Source organism: Amphiura filiformis, chromosome 19 (assembly GCF_039555335.1).
Source record: "Amphiura filiformis chromosome 19, Afil_fr2py, whole genome shotgun sequence".
Lineage (NCBI taxonomy): Eukaryota > Metazoa > Echinodermata > Ophiuroidea > Amphilepidida > Amphiuridae > Amphiura > Amphiura filiformis.
This window is the reverse complement of record NC_092646.1, coordinates 14,064,940-14,086,208: the sequence shown is the minus strand read 5'-3', so window position 1 is coordinate 14,086,208 and position 21,269 is coordinate 14,064,940. Positions and strand designations below refer to the sequence as shown.

Genomic DNA, 21,269 nt, shown 5'->3' with positions numbered 1-21,269 from the left:
GGTCCCGGGTTCAAGCCCCGGCGCGGCCCAAGGACTCTCGCACTTGGTTTATCCCGATTCCATGCTCGCTCTCGCAGGTTTTCTCCGGGATCTCCGGTTTCCTCCTGTATCGCAAAAATCAAAAACTTCCTTCACCCAATGAAATTTGGGGAGCTGCACAGATAATTGGTGGATGTTACAATCTAAATGCGGATAGGTGTGCGCCGTTCGGCAGCAACTGGCCTAGTTGATGCGACATGATTGTGATGATTCACCATTGCAGCAAATTACAGCGCTTTGAGTCCTCTAAGATCTGGAGAAAGGCGCTTTATAAATCCAAAAATTAATTTATTTTATTTTTAAAAAAATTATTTAAAAAAAATTTAATTGTCTATTCTATTCCTAACCACTCTGCGGAAGGCTTAAGCTAAATTTTCCACAGAGGGAGTATGGATTTCAAATGGAATAGCCCAGTTGGCTAGCCAAGTTACAAGAATAATTTATTAATAGTCTGCATGCTGATCAATGTGTTTTTCACTTTCTAAACTTCAGTATATTTGACACAATCTGGTCCATGGGGGCCAAAAGCGGCAAATTTGAAATTGAGATAAAGGCAAATATCGCTCATTCTACAAAATCCGGTGCCAATCCACTAAAAAAATAAAAGTTGTTCAAAATGACCTGCTTTTTGTGTTTTTTAAGAGTAAATGTATCACTATTTTCAGATGTAAAAAATTGCCAACACCACTTGCATACTTTTCTTTCAGGAAGTCATGATGTTTTTAACACTAAAACTCAATGTAGCTCAATGTAATGTGAGCTACGTTACGACTTCACAAAATGGGCTGGTTTTACTCAATCCAAGGTCATAAAAAGCAAACTAAAGATCACTTGAGTGAAATGTAAAACAGATTTCACCATTTCATAGAAGTTTTGAAGATGCATAAATGAGTGTGTAACGTAGCTCACAGTAACGTAGTTCACTGGTTTTTAATGTTTTTAATGTGATTTGCGAACGTTAGACCGTTATGTCGGTTAATTCTAATATAAATGGGGTTCGACCACTGGTAGCTTTCACATATTATTAGGAAGTACATGTAATACAAGTGCATACTATTGAATCCTGGTAACGTAGCTCACCAATCTTAACATGGTCGGTCGAAATTTCAATATTTACAACATTTCTATGCCAAAAATGCTACAGCATCACGATTTTTATTGTGATTTTAAAAAACCTATGAGTGTTTCCTTTCAAAAACCGCAAATAACATTGATACCTCTGTTTTAATTCTTACCAATAATGTGTGTTAAAAAAGGGGTAACGTAGCTCACAGCGTTTTGGTGGAAAGTGCAATTTATTTTAGAATTACACAAAGACGTTTAAATCACTAAAAAATAATGTTGATAAACAATATGATGGTGCGTTATCTAATTAAAAACAACAAACATGTAAAGAAATCGCATTTATTCAAAGAAAATATTAAGGGTTAGATGTGACACTTGAGCAGTGGAAACGCATTTTTAGTGTTTTTTGAGCCTTTGCAAGGGTTAATCAGGCTGAAGAAAGCATTTAAAGTATGGAAAACTATATATGTCCGTGTAGATCTCGTTGAGTTCTACCAGAAAAACAACATATTTGATGCCCTAAATGCTCGACAAAGTGTTCGTGGACCAAAGAATGGAAAAAAGGCTATTGGCACCGGATTTTGTAGAATGAGCGATATATGGAGTAAAAAAACAATAAAATACATAACAAAATACACATCACAAAGCTTCCGAACTTTAGAACCAAGTATGCTAGACCTTTGATGTTTGCAGTATTATGAAAGCCTATTGTTTGTATAAGGTAATAAACTAATAATTATAATAACTCAATTTTCAAAATGCCTCCTTTGGCCCCCATGGAACAGATCGTGTCACATATCATAAAAACGGAATGCATAGGAGTAGCATATACTCAAGAATGTTGACCAAGCCTAGGCATGTTTGTCCACATAGGTATATATTGATGGAGTGTATACATTTGTACATTCTAACTATATGGTCAAACAAAAGTAAGACATTAGCCCTAACGCCCCAGTTGCTTGTTGGCGAGGGGGAAGGAAAGAAGGAAGGAAAGAAGGAAGGCAGAAAGAAGAAGAAGGCTTTCTCGTGCATGGGCCTATCTTGCCACAGGGTTCTAACTTTGCAGGCCAAGCTTTCTGTGGCCATACAACTGTTCGCATGTTGAAGGAAAGAAGAAGAAGAGAAAACTTTTTTTCTTGTGCACAGGCCTACCTTGCCACAGGGGCTAGCTTGGCAGGCAAGTTTTGCATGGCCATATGACTGTTCGCATGATGGGGTATGCGTGTGGGCATATGCTTTGTGAATTGAGGTTTTGTGATGTTTGGTTCCGTTAGGGTTAAAAACAAACAAAATCAAATGAGTTTTGATTGGTCAACTATATGCACAATTCATGTAAAGTGTGCTGAGGCTTGTGGATTAACGTTTAGGCATTGTGCCTGTGCGTAGCGCACAATAAATCACTGCGCTTTTTTTTCATGTATTCATTTTGATAATCAGGTAGCTCCCATTATAGGTCTGTAAGACCATGACAAATTAGTAGTAAAGTGCAACCCCAAAAAATCTTAGCTTTTACTTTGATACATAAAATTCTAACTACTTTGAGAAACAATCTCCAAAGTTAAGGTACAGTAAAATGGTCGTTGCTATAATTATATTATTAGGATTTTAATTGTTCTGAGAAATGCATCAAAAGTAAATAATGGGTTAATGGGTGGTTTGGTCATAATCAGCCAATTGGTTAATCAGTGGTTTGGTCATTAGCAGCCAATTGGTTAATGGGTGGTTTGATCATGATCATAAGCAGCCAATTGCAACAGCTGATCGACTTACTGTTAAACTCTGATCATGCTAATCTTTTGCCAAAGTTTGTAAAATTTTATATTTTACACACCGACAAAATTATTGAACTTTTACTTCTATGGATTTTGTGTAGATACACAGTATACACTTTTTTGCATAATTATTCATTTTGAAAATCTTGAAGCTTAACGGTAGATAGTGTACTTTGTAGCCCCTTTTGAAATTCATATCAACTCATCTCGCACATAATATATATGATTATTGATTACAAGTTCTGAACGAGAACCACTCCCATCCAAAAACTGCGATGCCCCAAGAAAAATTTACTTTGGGCAAAGCAGTCACTAGGGATGTGTTGTGTTTTTAGAAGGGCATAGCTGGGGTATTTTTATTATAAACAAGAAGAGTCTTTAAAAAAGACACTGTTTATGGATCAGGTGTATAGTAATTTGTTAAAAAGGGATTGCAAAGCAGTCTAAACGGTAGATATGATAATGGTCACATATATGCCAACAGTTGTGCTTCCTTGGGCCTGTACCAAGATTTTTGCACAGATTGTGAAATAATTTTCAAGAAGTTAACATGTGATAAGCCAAAGAAAGTGCAGGGATAATGGTTGTATGTATGATTCATGCTGGCATTGCTCGAGCCTTATATTATGAATGGCTGTATTACATAATGGCTATTCAAATTGAAATCCATACATCCCCTGTGGAAGACATGAATTTAATCTTCCACACAGGGAGTGTTAATTTCAAATGGAAGTTACCTGAATGGGTGACTCCATTTGATATCAACACCCCCTGTGAGGGAGATTAAAGTTGTGTTTTACATAGGGGGTGTAAGGATTACAACGGGAATAGCCAATGTCTTAAAAGGATCTTGTGTAGATCTCAGATTGTTTTGGGTATCAAAGGATAGGCTTGATTATGGAAATAGAACAGCGTGATTAGTAATGCCAACATTTCAGTGGACTTCAGATACCTAGCTAGAGTGGAATTGTAAACATTGGAATAATGTACGCCCTTGATTTTGATCGAAACAGGATTTTTATTCAGGATTATTACATGTCAGCTCCATCCTCATCGCCATGGTTATCGATGTTGCTTCTTTAAAGGAATTGGTAACATATCAAGCAATTGAAATGAACTGGAATGATGGATGTTCATGTAACATCAGTTTTGATTGGAGTATTTGCTGTCGTAGTGTGACGTCAAAATTGGTCCATACAATGTCAACTGGCTTAAGCTATCTGTGTTTGGAACCACAATCAAAGTAATCACAACATAAAGTCAATGAGTTGCAAACGTGTGCAAACCAAGCATGAACCAGTAACTTGGTGAATTGTCCATTTGGATTATGGACACATTTTTGAGTGGTATCATTTTTGATTGGAGCATTGTCAGTTTGGATTACGGATACCAGTAATTTCTGTTGCATTTCTAAAAGCTTGTATGCTTTTGTGTTCTCTAGAGGCAGAGTTTCACCTATTATCAACATTTGAATGATATCATTTTTGATTGGAGCATTGTTAGTTTGTATTATAGACTTTCAGTTATTTCTGTTGCATTTTGTGTTCTCTAGAGGCAGAGTTTCAGCATGAAATTGTAATTCTCCCATTGAAAGTTAGGGGTTTTATGCTTTCATGTTCTCTAGAGGCAGGAGAAGATCATGTTTTATATGATATCAACATTTGAACTGAAATGGTAGATATATCCTGGAGAGGGTTCTTTCTGGTTGAAGGTGTACAGGGATGCACCACAGTTTTTTGTACCTTTTCAGCAACTTTGGTATATTGATGTGTTGGGTTTCAGTAAAGACCAATGTGTCCAATTGTGCACATTTGGGCTAAAGTGCCCTTAAAAGCACCCAATTTGGTCAAATTTGAGTGCATTTTGTGAACATTGGTATACTGAAACCGCAAAAAAGTAGGTGTAGAGAAAGCCAGCATCTAAAAGGCTATGTGGCACATTCCCATACAAAAAATGTGAATACCCCCTGAGCAGTAGCATAGCCAGCAGGGGGGACAGGGAGTGCCACCTGACAAAAAATGATAGAAATAAGTGCCCCTCAGACAAAAATATGAAAGAGAAAAAAAGGGAAGGCAAAGGAAAAGAAAAGGGTCAAGGAGCCTGTTTTCCACCACAATTTACCCAGATCATGGGCCAAAATAGTGTAAAATGGACAGTTTCCAAATGCACATTGTCCAAATAAAGCCTTTTAATTCTTTGTCTTTGAGTTTCCAAAGAAAAGGCTTCATTGTTCCAATAAAGCCCTTTAGTCTATAGTCTATATATATCCCACCGATAATACCGGGTCAAAATGATGCAACCGCAAATTCTTTTTTGTCTTTTCCCCATAAATTTTATTTTGCCCCCCTGACTAAGAAAGCTGGCTACACCCCTACCCTTGAGAAACATTCACAGAGATGTAATTTATTTAATTAGGGTATTACCCGGGGGGTATTATCAGTTTGGATCATAGAAAAGCTTTCGCACAGGATGCCACTGGTGTTAAGCTAAGATATGGAATGGTTTATATAGCAGGTCACCTCTAGTTAAAAGACCAGAAAGTCACCCCCTCCCCCACACATTTTGATGCCTCTATGCCCCCAAAGTGATAAATGGTGTAGGGTATGTTTCAGAGGATGATTTAAGGAAGCCCCATCATGCACTGTAAAAGTGTTATCACTAGAGTTTCAACTGCCACTTTACTTTTCAAATCCCATTGAACTCTGTGCAAAAGATGTTGTTTTAGAATTGCCCGTATGTCATTATTACTTGGTCGATTTCAGATCTAAAGTGATGTATGCATAAAGGATAATTCACACCTTCTGTAGATAACATAAAATGTGAAATCAACCAACTTTTTGAAGGTGTTTTTATTGTAAATATATCTGTCCAAATTCAAATTTAACCATGCACGTGTGTATGCAGTGTGCGGGCAGTGGTGTCATGTTCACTCACACAGCTGTGCTAACCGCAAGACTTGCTGGGAAGTGCTTAAATCATCCTCTGGGTATGTTTGCTAAGCAGTTACTCCATCTGGAGACACGCTTGGGTTTTGATGAGACCAGGCTCAAACCAAATGCTCAATCCAGAAGGCATATACAATGTTAAACCTGTGTCTTGCAGAAAGACACATCATGTGAAGCCAATATTGAAATATTGAGACACATGTCTAGTTAGATCCAAAGTCACACGTTAAAATGTCATGTCTCTATTCAAGACACCCATATATAAGTCACATTTTTATGCAAGACACTTCAGTTTTGTAAGAAGACATGTGTTTGAAGCCAGTTTTGAGACATGATTTTCTGGAGGACATGTCTTTGTGTCTTAGATTGTGTTTTCTTTATGTTTATTTTCTTTTATTTCTATTGTTGAAGATGGCTCTATTGTCAAGAAATGTCTTTTAATATGATACTGACAAGACACCAGTTGCTTCCAGTAAAAACCCAAAATCACACAATATTTCACTTTTTACGGGAATTTTGAAATTCACTTCCCCTCCAATATGCTCCTTTCCTCCCAAAAATATCGTGCCACCACTGGCTTGGCAAAGCAAGGCAGTTCAGCGAAGCTGAGCAGCAAATGCAGTTTACTATATTATGCCTTAGCCAAGAGTCTTAATTCTTTCTTGGCCTTGGTCTTGCTTCTCATGCCTCAGCTGAGTCTTGTTGAAGGAAAACATGTCAGGGCCAGGGCGGATCCACATAATAGAAAATCTGGGCATGACGCTCCCTCCAGCCCAATTTCAGTAAGTTCGAACTAGCCACTTGTCTGCCCATCATTTTGGACAGGCAGTTTGCTCCTGTGACGGCCAAGATTAGTGCATCTATGCTAAAATCTAAAAATTATGCTTGTTCAAGTTCTGTGAACTCAAAGCACAAGACCAGACTTCTAAATAAATGAAAGGCTATATATAGCAATAGCTATTTAAATTGACCGAAGAGAAGGGGCAGATGTGTGGTTTATGTTTTCAAAATCAAACCTGTGACCAGCTCCAACAAAACCTGGAACAAGTCACCAGACAAGTTATTCAGTTATATGCCTTTAAAGATGACATTCCCATAAAAAAAAAATTGGAATTCTTAATTTCATGGTATTTGACTGTGGGACTAAGTGGACTTTCAAATCCTTGAAAGTACTTAGCAGAAAGAGGTTTATTTAATCAATAATTAACAGTTGAACTATGATCATCCCTATTCAATCCTGTGTGAGGCAGGAAACTAATTGGCCTGTTACTCAGAATAGCAATTTGGCAAATATATCAAGGTATCATTTTCAAAATTATCCATATCTTGAAAAGTATTGATGCTATGTATATAATTTTGGTATCATTTTAAAGCTGCTTGTCTAGTGATTACTTTTTTATTCAAATCATGAAATGTCAAAAATGTGAATTGTTACTGCTTTTGACAGAAAGGGTCACATTTTGGACAGGCAGTTTTGGTGAAAATTACAGGCACTTGTCAAATCCTAGCTAAGACACTGCTCAGTGCCCCCCTAATTTACAATCCTGGTGGTTATTTTACAATGAAAAAATATGGAGTCTGCAATTCCAACTATACATGAAGCTTAACCCTAGATGTTAGCGACAATAGAATGGTCACTGTAGACCCCTGTATGTCACCATGAATCATTGAGTTGACTTCCTTGAATTCATGTCCATAACCCCATCACAGATACAACCAGGACACATGTCCACTATGCAGTATCCCTGCATAGCCCAGCTGACTCATTGTATAATGTATGTCAGCTTCAGGCTGACTGACTTTGCCAAACTAGAATATGGTCGCTTGTGTATGCCCGTCATAATATGTAGTTGTTGTAAGTTGGATAACTTGAGGCTCCTTGAGACATGGCTACTTTAGCAGCGGTCAGTATAGCTCCTAAAGGAATATGTTCAGTGATGTTATTCATATATTTGTAATGGCTGCAGTGCAATAATTATGAATCTAGGGGGAAATAAAATTTCTTAATGGTGTGCCAAAAATTGCTTCCCCCTCTCCCCTGTCGACCTGCCAAAAATTGCTTGCCCCCCCTTCTCGGCCTGCCAACAAATCTGTGCCCCTCCCCCTTTGCTTACGGCAAATTTTTGAGATAATATGAGTGCAGCGAGCAGAAACATATGCATATTGTTTCATAAACCTTTTAGCATTTTAATTAAAAGGTGCCACATGAATGTGTGCCAAAATAGCTTGCCCCTCCCTTTCGGCTTAAGAAAAAATTCTTGCCCCCCCCCCCAATTTTACCCCTCCCCTAGGGCTCATAATTATTGCGTAGCCCCTTCTTGATGAGGATATTGGAAAAGTGGAATTTGAGGGGTTTTTATGCTACATTTCGTGCCAAGCAGCTGCCGCCAAAAATAACAATGTGCAAATAATTATAACCTTTTTGTGTACAGGGCAATGGGTGGAAGATTAGAATCACAACTTTAAAACAAGTGAAATGGTCAATTGGCAAAAGTACAAAAAGGTAATCGCACACAAATTTACACTTTTACAAAATGATTAAATATTTCCTTCCTTAACTAATTCCTATGGGAGTCATAGCATGAATTTGTAAATGACCAGCAGTATGTTCAAAGTTGAATAGTGGAATATATTGGGATCCCTCTTTCTCACTTTGGTACATGAGTACTTTAATATATGCATATTCTTAAAAGAAAGTGGAAAAGCAGTTTTAGACCCAGTTTGATATGTCTCGTAAAATTAGAAGCCACTGTTAAGGGATCTAAAATGAGCATTTATTGCTTTTCGACAGTATTTTTTGTGGGACATGAGAGCACATCAGACCTATCGAATTGCATTCTGAATACGAAGCATGTCTTTCTGATATCAAATAATTGTAATTTTTTGAAAATCATAATATAATACAAATTTTATGACAAATTATAAAATTTGATATTTTTCAAATTTTGATATATAACAGTCCTCGAAGTAAATTATATAAATCTAATGATATATTCTTAAAGTGTATGTAGCAGGGAGGAAAAGCCGACGGTCAATTGAAAATTTGTACCTTTCATATTGAACATATGGATTTTTTTCCCAAAAAGACCTTTTTTTGTGTGTGTTTTGGGAAAAAAAATCCATATCTTCAATACGAAAGGTCAAACTTTTCAATTGATCGTCGGCTTTTCATCCCACCTACATACACTTGAAGTATAAATCATCAGATTTATAAAGTTTACTTCAAGTACTGTTAAATATCAAAAATATCAATTTTAATGATTTGCCATAAAATGTGTATTAAATTGCGAATTTCAAAAAATCAAAATTATTTGATATTAGAATGACATTCTTCGTATTCAGAATGCAATTCGATATGTCTGATGTGCTCTAATGTCCCAAAATAAATACTGTCCAAACGTTCATACCCCAGCCCTTAAGGTGATCAAGTTTATATGGAAGCTGACATGTGACTATTTTGCTGTACAAATATTGGAAAGAAACATATCACTATGAATACTGGAATAACCATATTGACTGATAATAACTGCCACAAAGAGCCTCTCATCAGTATGAACTTGCCATCTGCAAGACCTAAGCCTCCTGATCCTGATCGTGCTCCACCTGGACAGAGCACAGATGAAGAAACAATCTTCTCTCGGCTGAAATCACTCCATACCATCAGAAAGCCTTTTAAGAAGTCATCTACCATTGGACGTGTTAGTGGTGATACTCCTGATGGAGCAACATCAAGTCATGTACAGGACGAGACAGTCTTCGCTCGTTTGACATCATCACTCCCAAGGATCAAAACACCTGTCAAAATGAAATCATTGACAAGAGGTGCTTCCTTGAGGATCTGGGAACACGAGAACATTATCGATAGGCTGAAGTCCTTATTGCCTGATGTGCCACGTAAACCCATTCACCCACCACATATCATTGTAAACATTGGAGCTCTTAGCAGGTCATTCAGTAAAAGGATCAGTAATCACATACATGAATATCATAGGTAAGAACTCATCATATGAATGCTGTGACTTCTCTCTAATCTGAAGGGTCACTAGTCTGAAGGTTCTCTAGTCCGAAGGGTTGCTAGTCCGAAAACTAAATAAAGTTCACTAATAAGAAGGTTCTCTAATCCAAATATAGAATAAGGGCTAGGGTTAGTGTCAGGGTTAGTTATGGTTAGTTTTCAGGTTAGGGTTAGGGTTAAGTGAGCCTTATTCTATTTTCTGACAAGAGAACCTTATTTATTATGCAGACTAGCGAACCTTCAGACTAAGGAGCCGTCGGACTGGGGAACCTTCGGACCAGAGAGCGTCCATGGGCAGGAACAACCTATGTGTCTTGGGCCACTGAACATGTTTAAAGCAAAACCGCCTATATAAACTATTCGCAGTTTTGTTTTAAACATGTTCAAGGGCCAAAGACACAGGAGGTTTTCCTGCCCAGGGACGATATGTGCAATGGCTGCCTCATGTTATATTTTGAAAGTACATTTGCAGAGGTCAGGAAAAACCTCCTATGTGTCTTGGGCCCTTGAACATGTTTAAAGCAAAACCTCCTATGTAACCTAGTATAATAAAAAGTGTCATGGATACCTAATCCGGCACTGTTAAGCACGATACAACCAAATTAGATGTGGTGCCTAACCGTACCGTATTCTCTCTAATTAACACCATTGGGGCATGGTATTATCCAAAAGGCAGGTCATTAATGAAGGTGTGTTTTACAATAATTATTCCCATTAAAAACATTGTTAGTACCCCGTCTGGCAGTCAACTTTGGTGCTCACGAACAAAATGGAATTTCTACAAACACTGTAACCATGGTCAATAGCAATTGATGCACACATGCATTTTGTCAATAAGCTCATAGAACTAGATACTTGAAATAGTACCAGCCAAATTCTTTCCATCTCACTTTTGAACATGATCACTGCATACCTTCCCAGCAAACACAAAACGTTTTCAACATCATTCGCAAAAGGTTAGAAAAGGTTACCAGAAAACGTTTAAATGTCAGGTTATATAAAGGACATATAAAGGGTATAAAACCTTTTCATAACATTCAAAAACATTTGATAACCTACTGCAAATATTCTAACATAATGTTATTCAAGTGTTGACAAAATATTTGACAAAAAATGCTTATAAAAATATTTTGTAATAACATTTTGTAAACATTTAAAAAATATTGTTGCAGTGTATTTTCAAACAAAACGTTTTAAAAGGTTTTCATAACCTTTATATAACCCAGGGGCGGCGCCACGGGGGGAAATTTCCCCCCTATGATTTTCAAAACAAAGGTAAAAGGAAGGAAAAAGAGAAAGAAAAGAAGGAGAGAGAAAAGGGAGGGGAGAGAAAGAGAGGAGGGAGAAGAAGAAAAGGAGCCATTCCCCTCCCTGGCCATGGTTAGAAGGAGGAAACTCCCTCTTCGGACATCTTGCCCCTTGTGGAATGCTGACCTACACTGGTTTTAAAGTTGTTGGTTTATATTTTGGGCTGTTTTCAGCAAATTTTCCCCCATAAAAGTCACATGGCCTCTCTTGCCTTTTCTCCCAACTACTTTGGAAAAATCCTGGCTACGTCACTTTTCATGCAAGTCTGTGTCATGCAGGAATTAATCGTTATAAATAAGTTTACTTTCAGTCCGATATCACACAACTTTTACGGGGTTTCATCACATTGTATATCCAAAACCTATACTAGAATGCCTCTCTCAAAAATAGTGTAAAAATTAAGCACCAATATAAATAAGCAATTGGCTTCATTACAGCCGGCCAGGGGCGTAGCCAGGATTTATTGGGGGCTGATTTTGAAACGGTGGACCTGTTTTGGACCTTTTCCTAAAATTTTAACCAAGAAAGCATATTATAAGAATCGAATGGGCAAATTTTGTCTTTTTCTGACTGAAAAAGCTACGCTCGCAAAGTGGACCTTTTCGGCTTTTTGTGATCAAAGGGGGTGACTAACTCCCGCCTACGCTCCTGATTACGGCTTTCAGTTTGAAATATTTCCAACCTCAAGACACCCCCCATTCATATCATTTTATCGTGCCAATTTATAAAAAAAACAGCATATACAATGCAACTGACTTAACATACACCGCGTTGTGACCAGAGGCGTAGATCCAAACTTGGGTGTAGGGTATAAATCCCCCCCAATATTTTGATAGGGTAGATGGTCCATACAAGTTCCCCAATGTTGATGCCTGTATGTGGGTTTCTGACCAAAGTAACCTCATATTTGGCCATTTTAGCCTAAAAAGTGCCAATTTTTTCGCGCTTCATGCGACTTTATTTAACATTTCCACCATATTTCACTTCGTGCACATTTGTACCATGAACTTATTTTGTTGCCAAAAGGTGCTGGATTTACTAATTGAGTAGGTCCATGCCTAAAACTAGTCGGGCCCATGAATGAAATCCATAAAAATATGCGGTTGGAAAATAAATAAATAACCCTAAAAAGGGTGAAAATGGTGCATCAAATGGCTTCATTTTGAAAATTTTCCAAATTCGGAGGGGGCACATCCTCCCTCAGACACCCCCCTGTGTCGCGCAAGCGCGACGGGCAGCGCTGTCGCGCCGCATAACAAATTTCCAAAATTGTTTTGCCCCCCCTATCAAAATACCCTGGCGCCGCCCCTGATATAAACCTGACATTTAATGTTATTAAAACATTTTTATCTAAACCAAAACCCAAAGTAAACCATGTTTAAAATGTTTTAAAAACATATTTGTGTTTGCTGGGTTAATGCACCCGTCTCAATTTTTCTTGAAAACGTCTATGTCAACAAATGGAAGTCTTCCGATTGCTCCAAGAGCCACTCTTTAGTGGAGGCTCATCAGCATTGATCATCAGCAAACCTGATATTATGAAGGAAGGACTTAAAATTTTAAAATTGATGAATTAAGATGAATACAATTTTTGTATAGACCGCCCTGCACTACAAGCAGATTGCATTAATCACCTGTGTATATCAGCAAACATAGATTGAATACAATAACGCTCTTTTCAAAGATACTTATCTTACAGGTGACATCTATGGTTCAATGTATCGGTACCGCATGAACGTTGTAGTGCAGGGCAGTATAGTCAAAATTGTATTCATCTATTGCTATGGTAGTTAATCCGATTAACTACGTCACTTCTACAGCGTATAGAGGCCCTGCATGAAATTATCGATTGGTTCTTCACCATAGTTATGGCGGAGTGCAGTCCATTCAATCAAATGTTGTCATCAACCTATTTTATCGTAGTGCAGGGTTATGTGTGTGAGACGAACTGTCACGGTAGATTGCGATCATGCTTTTGTTGAATGCATTTGAGTAGTCTGCCATATTTACGGGATGATACGTCACATGCAAGGCCTCTATAGTTATTATTCATGTCTATGATATGAACATGTAGGAATGTAACCAAATAGGTACTGTGTGCATTCTCTTGCTTAAGTCTACATGATAATGAAAACTAGGTGTGTACCCAGGAAACTTGATTCAATGGATTGTATTTGTTTCTATTCTGTATTATAATGCGTTGTGTGTAATCTATACATGCGAAAGCTTGAAAATGTTTTAATCTATTCTAGTCAAGGCCAAGAACTTGGAAACTCGACAGGAAATGGAAATAAAATCTTGCAAATCTATCAGCAGTAACGTACAACTTGATATACAATGAGGCAAATCAGGGAGAAATATATGTTACGCATTAGCATTATGAGCAATGCAACAGGACTCAAGCTGCGGGTTTATACTGAGAGAATGCACACAGCGCTCTGTTTATTTACCCAGTATTACTTGGTAACCCACAATCCGATTCACCAATAACCAGTATGTTTCTACTGCATGTTATGGTAGTGGTGTGTACCAGAAGTGCTGAAAATGTTTTCCTGACAACCTCAAATTGTCATGTTTCCACTGCTTGTCCAAATCCAAGGCGTGACCATTGCTGTCACTCTTTTCTTGCTGATTGACTCTTTCAGTCTCCCGCTCTCTCCCTTTCTCACTCTGTCTCTGCATTCTTTCTCTCTCAATCTCTTGATTACTTTCATGCTCATTAAAAATAACTGATGTTAAATATAAGAAGGCTTTCTAAAAGGAAATTCATAATGTATTTCTATGGTTATCACTGCACTGGTACAGCCAGTCTATGTGTGAGTGGTCAAGCTTTGGTCAGCTGTGTCTCTGACTTCATCTTTTGAAGTCCTGATGAAGTCACATCTGATGAAAGCTTGAGACACATCTGCGCCAAACTCAAACACTCATGCAGGGAACAGCTGCAGTGGTACAGTGATGAACGACAGCGTACGCGTAGAAATATTACGACTTATTATAATTACTGATGGCATTCTTTGTGCAAAGGAAACTTAAAATTGGAAAGCAAGGGGAACAAAGAGTGAAAAATTTAAACAGTAAGCAAAATCAACATCATTATATAAAAATTGAGTTCACAAGCATCAGATAACCACAGCAGTATATTCATTTGTGTTCCATTATTGTAGTCTGATTCTGTCACATCACATATTCATTATTATCAAATTACCAATAATTTCATTCATATGTGTTTTTATTAAACTTGATAATGATAAAGATGTTGGGACACAATGGGCAGCGGTACGGGCTCTACCTCGCGATTGCGAGTTCGAGCTGCGGCTAGCTATGCCATTGTGTTGTGTACTCAGGCAATATGCTTTACCTCACTAGCCTCTCTTTACCAAGGGGTGAAATGGGGAGTATGAATATGGCCCATTGAGCACCATCCAAAGCTATAAAGCATGCCTTGTATGAATTGTATGGCACTGAGCTGACATATTCTAACAACACTGTAATAAATGTAAAGCGTTTTGATACATGTGAAAGGCACTGAATTAATGTCAACATATATTTCTTTATTTTATTTAATAATGATTTATTTTCTTATATTTTTCAGGGCTGCTCAAGGAGGCCATAGACAGGTTGTCCAGTACCTTATAGAACATGGAGCTAATGGCAGACCCAATCGTGATACCAAGGAAACCGCCCTCTATACCGCTTGTTATCATGGGCGATATGAAATTACACAACTTCTCTTACAGGTAAATATTCACACTGGGTCATGAATATGGCGGTAACCAGAGTCGGTATTTAAAGACCCCCATCACAGGTTAAAAATGATTATGACCCCTTCTCTTGGGATGAAAATATTTATGACCCCTTCTGCATACACAGACTCAAAACAATTCCAAAAAGGTTAAGAAATATGTTTCATACAGTTTTTGCTTTGATAACAAAATGACGCTATATAGAAATCCAATGTATGTACGAGGGGGTATCAAAAGGTTTTGAAATCACCCAGAAGTGAAGGAGCTATATCGATGAAATTTTGTCGGTGTAATCACAGGTTCTTATGTACATTATGGTGCAAAAATGGTCTCATAAGTATGTTCACTTTCTTTACACATGGCATGAGATGTCAGTAACCTGCTGTATCGGTTACCATGCATAACCTGCATGATGGAGAAAATTGAAGCATACAGCATGATCTAAGATCAGTGCCCAGAAAATCTATGATGAAATGAAAGTTGTCTCCGGTGCTTTTTGGAAAAGGAATTTCCAAACTGGGCACAGATGAGCCAAGAAGTGGACGTCCATCACTTACGTGCTACAGTTTTCTCCTTCTTGCTGGTTATGTGATTACCGAGGTAGGTTACTGACATTAAGCGCAACTGTAAAGAATGTAAACATACTTATGAGACCATTTTTGCTCCATAATGTACATAAGGACCAGTGATTACACTGACCAAATTTCATCGATATAGCTCTTTCACTTCTGGGTAATTTCAAAACCTTTTTGATACCCCTTCGTATGTATGCAATATAATGTCAAATAAGATGTTATCCAGAAACCTATTGGCAAGATTCAATCATTATGTCTCTTCATTCAAAACGCCGGCACCTATTAACCCCATGACAACTACCTACCGATTGGCCAAAACGAAGCTTTCATTATCGATTAGACCAATCAGCAACATTGTTAGAATAATTTCACCACACAAAAAATTGGAATGAATTATTTATAAAGCTCCATTCTGATTGGTGAGTAAATTGAAGATATCACGCAATTGACCAATCAGAGGCAATGTTAGATCGGCAGGTAGTGCTCAGGGGGTTAATGCACCAAAAGTATGACTTCTCACATGTTTGTTCATTTGTTTCCATAGCGATTTCCTGAAATGGCTAGCATCCAGACTCAGGAAATGGAGATCCCTCTACACGCGGCTGCTAAACAAGGTCACACCAATATCGTACGTCTGCTGCTGGAGTTTAACTACAAGGCCGTCATGGACGACAGGGTGAGTAGACAATTCCATCAGCTCCATTTGAATTTAGTACACCCTCTGAGAAAGATTCAATCTGAATGTTCCACAGAGGGAGGGTGGGTTTCATGTAGAGTTGGTTAATATGCTAATTCCATTTGAAATTCATACACCCTCTGAGAAAGATTCAATCTGAATGTTCCACAGAGGGAGGGTGGGTTTCATGTAGAGTTGGTTAATATGCTAATTCCATTTGAAATTCATACACCCTCTGAGAAAGATTCAATCTGAATGTCCCACAGAGGGAGGGTGGGTTTCATGTAGAGTTGGTTGATATGCTGATTCCATTTGAAATTCATACTCCCCCTGTGGCTACTGTGGGAGTGTGGATTTCGACTGGAATAGAACAGGAAAGTATGTGAACAAAAGTTGCATACACACAACCAGTGGCGGCACCAGGAATTTTTTTTTGGGGGGGGGGGGCATTGGGGGCAAAGTGAATTTCTGGGGGGGGAGCAAAATTAACAAATTACCGCAAAAAGCGAAAATTTACGTAATTTGGGTTTTTTTTGCCTCAAAAGGGGGGGGCAAATGCCCCTTGCCCCCTCCCCAGTAGCACCGCCGCTGCACACAACATATCCAATGATAGTCTTATGTAAAGGGTTCACATAAGTTCACATAGGTTTTAAGTTCCCTTTAAGCTTGTCTCTTCCAAACACACCATTGATTCCACCTGAAATGGCCGGACTTTATTCTTTATACTTTAAAGTCTGGTTATCTCGAAATATCTATCAGGGCTGCACCCTCAAGATACTCCTCGGTTCCAAAGCAAAATGTTTAGAATTTTTACAATACACTCAAAACAACTGATGCAACCTGTAAACATCATTTGTGATTGTGTTACAGCAAGGTGTTGTTGGTGAGGCACAAGCTAGGACAGGTCAGCACTACTGGAATGAATACAAAGAACAAGCAGTAAGTCAGCTGTTACCAGTAAGCTAAGGCTATTTTATGAAAGGCATTTTATTTTATACACACATGACCAGATGGTGCTGACATTACAGCTTCTAGACTGGAAGTGTAAAAAGTGCCCCTGACAAAAATGAAAGAGAAAATCCAAAAAAATCAAGGAGTCTGTTTTCCACCAAAATTTGCCCTGATTATGGGCCAAAATAGTGTAAAATACCAAATTTTGTACATTGTCACAATAAAGCCCTCTTTTGGAAGCTCAAAGACTTACAAGTACAGTTTACTAAACAACGGTATAATATCCATCGATTATACCAGGTCAGAATGATGCAACAGGTAAAATGTGCTTTGTCTTTGCCCAAAAATATTAATTTTGCACCCCTGATCAAGAAAGCTGGCTACACCGCTGGCTTTTCCATTATACCCCCTATGGAAGACATGACCTTAAGCTCCCACACAAGAGGGTATCAATTTCAAATGCAGTCACCCATTCAGGTAACCCCATTTTAAATTGAAACCCCAGTGGCTATTGGTAGGGGATCTTGTGCTGTGGCACTCAAAGGGTTGCCGGGTCAATTCCCGATCGTGCCACATTACCTTTGTGGAAGATTAAGGTCATGTCTTCTATAAGAGGGGTATGGATTTCAACTGGAAGAGCCAATTCCCCATTCCTGTGACCAGATCTGGTCCAATCAGGCTAAAGTCGGCAATAAAAGAAACTGAGATAAAGGCAAAAATGATGAGAAAAAACAATAAGAAACATAAGAAAATGGATATATAAAAGGTTCATAACTTTGCAACCAAGTATTCAAGAGACCTGGGGATTCTACATATGTAAGTCTAGGTACTGGGCAAGTTAGTATTGGTAGTAACTCAATTTTCATAATTTCTGACTTTAGCCTGAATGGATCAGATTGGGTCACATACACTAGAATACTAATATATTTTGGTGTAAAAATCAGAGGGCACTTATAATAGAATTTAGGGAAGTTTGTGGCAAAATATGACCTAAATATTGAAAAGCACATTGTCAGTTTGGTCCACTTAAAATGACACATTATATATGTACTCACCGGGTCAAAAATGTGTATATTCAGCTTATTATATTTGCAACATCATTCTTAATTATTTACTTGATTACTAAGACACAGTGAGAGATGGGAGTCATGACTATTGTAGAAATTTCAATTGAATGAACACAGCCTGACATAGCGTGACGATTTTTCGCATACACTGTGTGATGTATGCCAGCATGTGCAAATGTGAATCCAATCATACCAACTTACTTGTGATTGATTACCCGTACTCGTACCCGTACCCGTACTCGAGTCCCAATTTCCGTACCCGTACCCATGGCTTCGGACCCGTACCCGTACTCATGCCCTATTTTGGCTCTGTACCCGTACCCGTACTCATGGACTGGGACCCGTACCCGTACTCATGGACTGGGACCCGTACCCGTACTCATGGCCCGGGACCCGTGCCGTACCCGTGCAGCACGCATGGCCTGGGACCCGTACCGTACTCATGGCCTGGGACCGTACCCGTACCCGTGGACACGGGTACCATGGGGACGGGTACGATACCATACAGTGCCTGCCTACATGCATGTAAGAAAGTGAGAGTAGATCTACTCTCACTTCTCACAAGCCTGTTAACTCTACTCAAGCACTGAGTCCTCTGATCATAGACATAATCAAAACAATAGGTTACATGGATGGGGTTGGGTGGGGAGTAACACATGCATGGATCCAGATAGCAAGTGCCCTAAATTGTAGCCTGGCCCAGGGCCCTGAAAAAGGTCAATCTAGTCCTGGCTACACAAAATGTACATGTATGCTACACACAGGGTAGATACCTACATTGCCATGATTGTGACAGCCTCCAGCCTATGCACACTGTATACCACTCATACATACTACATGTAGCATTCACACTCTGACTGACTGATACAGAAAAAATAGCAAACTGGAAATAAAACATTTCAAGAAATTGTTGTTTGTGGTGAATTTCAAGTATTAGTTATCATGTTTTGATATCATTATTATAGCATTATTTTATTCATCATTTTAATATTCCCCATCCAAATACACTCCCCTAGCACAAGTGCACACATAAAAACTACATTTTCCCACCACATGTACTTGGGAAGTGTGTGCATTTGAGTCAAATGATACATAGTTCCTTTGCCATACCATGTTTACAGAAATTTATGATTTATTGGAGCTTATAGGCAAAATATTAATAATTATCCAGATGTGCATAATTAATGATAATAATTACATTAAGCTAATGGATAATCTGGTGGATGTGTGCTGGGATGTGTGGATGTGCATGAAAGGCTTCACTAAATTAGTATTGTACAGTATGTGTGTCAATACACAGACATAGTTTGCATGATTTTTGCATCCCAAAATATTTAAGCTAGATTCACTAAGACCATCACCAATCTCTTTTTGTACTTGATTAATGCCACAAAACCAGTTCTACAATTTTCTGTAAATGGAAGTACTTCTTAGCAAATAGAAATGTCTCAGCAACTCATGGAACATGCATACAACAAATTAAAATGTTGTATATGCTTATGACAAAATTAATTTCTCTAATTCTGTTGGTGCGAAATGTAGTTTAATTCATTTGTTGTGTTATAAATGACATCAAAGAGTGTATTTACAGCAAGGTATAATAGCCAAATAATCAATAACAATAGCTTTGTTTATACCCATGTACCCATAAATGGGACTCATACAATGTTTCTAGTCCCAATATCTGTACCCGTACCCACGGCCCGTACCCATACCCATACCGGGACCCATACCCGTACCCGTACTCGAGTCCCAATTTCCGTACCCGTACTCATAGCTCCGGACCTGTACCCGTACCCGTACCGCGCACCCTATTTTGGGTTCGGACCGTACCGATTACTCATGGCTTCGGACCGTACCCATACCCATGGCCTGGGACCCGTACCCATGGTCTGGGACCCGTACCCATGGTCTGGGACCCGTACCCGTACTCATGGCTCGGACCCGTACCCGTACTCATGACGGGTCCCAATACTACAAGATTAGTATTTTAATTATTGTGCGTTCGCATTGTAGTTTGAAATACATTATATATTGTCACGATTGGATCGCGTACAGCTGTTGAAAGCCATGTTCATTCTGTTGAAATTTCTAGTAAACATGGTATATTTGAGGTTACCTGAGTACCATCTATGATCTTAAAATTGCACATTGTAAATTGCACCAATTTTGATTCGGTTATACAGCTCAACTTACCGTACTTTTCCTAACCAGACAGTCCATGCCAAAATTGTTACTACACCTTTACATTTCATCGAATCTCTTTTTGATGTCTGTCATTTTGAACATCACACTTGAAAGATGTACGCTATGTAGAAACTTTATTTTGCAATTTCATAATTTGCATATTATTAGCATATTTGCAAGAAAAAACATGAAAATCAATAAATACCTATATTTTTAACAATTTCAATATTTTATTAGAAATTAAGCATGTAGGCCGTTTGTTATGACTTGATGAATGAAACTGTTAAAACAGATTTTGATATTTTTGCTTAATTTTCCTTTTTTGCCCCAAAATGTGTAAAAATCAACATTTTTTGGATGACCTATATTTTCTTTGAATATTTATCAAATTTCTTAATTCAGGTATAATACAGTGCAGAAAAAGATGTCAAAAAAATCTGTTAAACAGATTTCCAATAAATTGTTCCATTTTCCATTTTGGGTTAAATACTCAATTTTCATGCGCGGGATATTTGAAACATAAAATGAAAACATGTCCATTGCACTTTTTCCTCGAGATGTACTATAATATCAAGGTTACGGATATATTATAATCCTTCTTATCTTCACTGATCCATCAGATACCTATTGTTATGAATGATCAATGAAAAGGTTCAGAACTGGGCTACTAATGGTCTGTCAAGTATCTATAGTTATTTTCATGACTGTGTCAACTCAAAAATCATGCAAGGTCGAATGTAGGAAAAGTATGATCAGTTGAGCTGTAGTATGTGCACATTATTTACAATTGAAGTACAAAATTGCAGATAACAAATTGTGAAATTATTCTATTGTTTCCTATTTGATTATGTAAAAAACTTGCATAGAGTTCTTTTGTAAATAATTGCTTATGCAAAAATTTGTTTAAGTATTAAATTTTCACTTTA

General features: G+C 38.1%; 1 protein-coding gene across 1 annotated transcript in view; it reads left to right on the top strand.

Moving 5' to 3' along the window:
- Positions 1 to 21,269, top strand: part of LOC140140954 (leucine-rich repeat serine/threonine-protein kinase 1-like) — a 107,846-nt gene that overhangs the window by 51,662 nt on the left and 34,915 nt on the right. Inside the window, 3 exon segments of the mRNA XM_072162721.1 lie at positions 14,737 to 14,881; positions 16,007 to 16,138; positions 17,009 to 17,077. Of these exon segments, the coding sequence (XP_072018822.1) occupies positions 14,737 to 14,881; positions 16,007 to 16,138; positions 17,009 to 17,077 (346 nt within the window).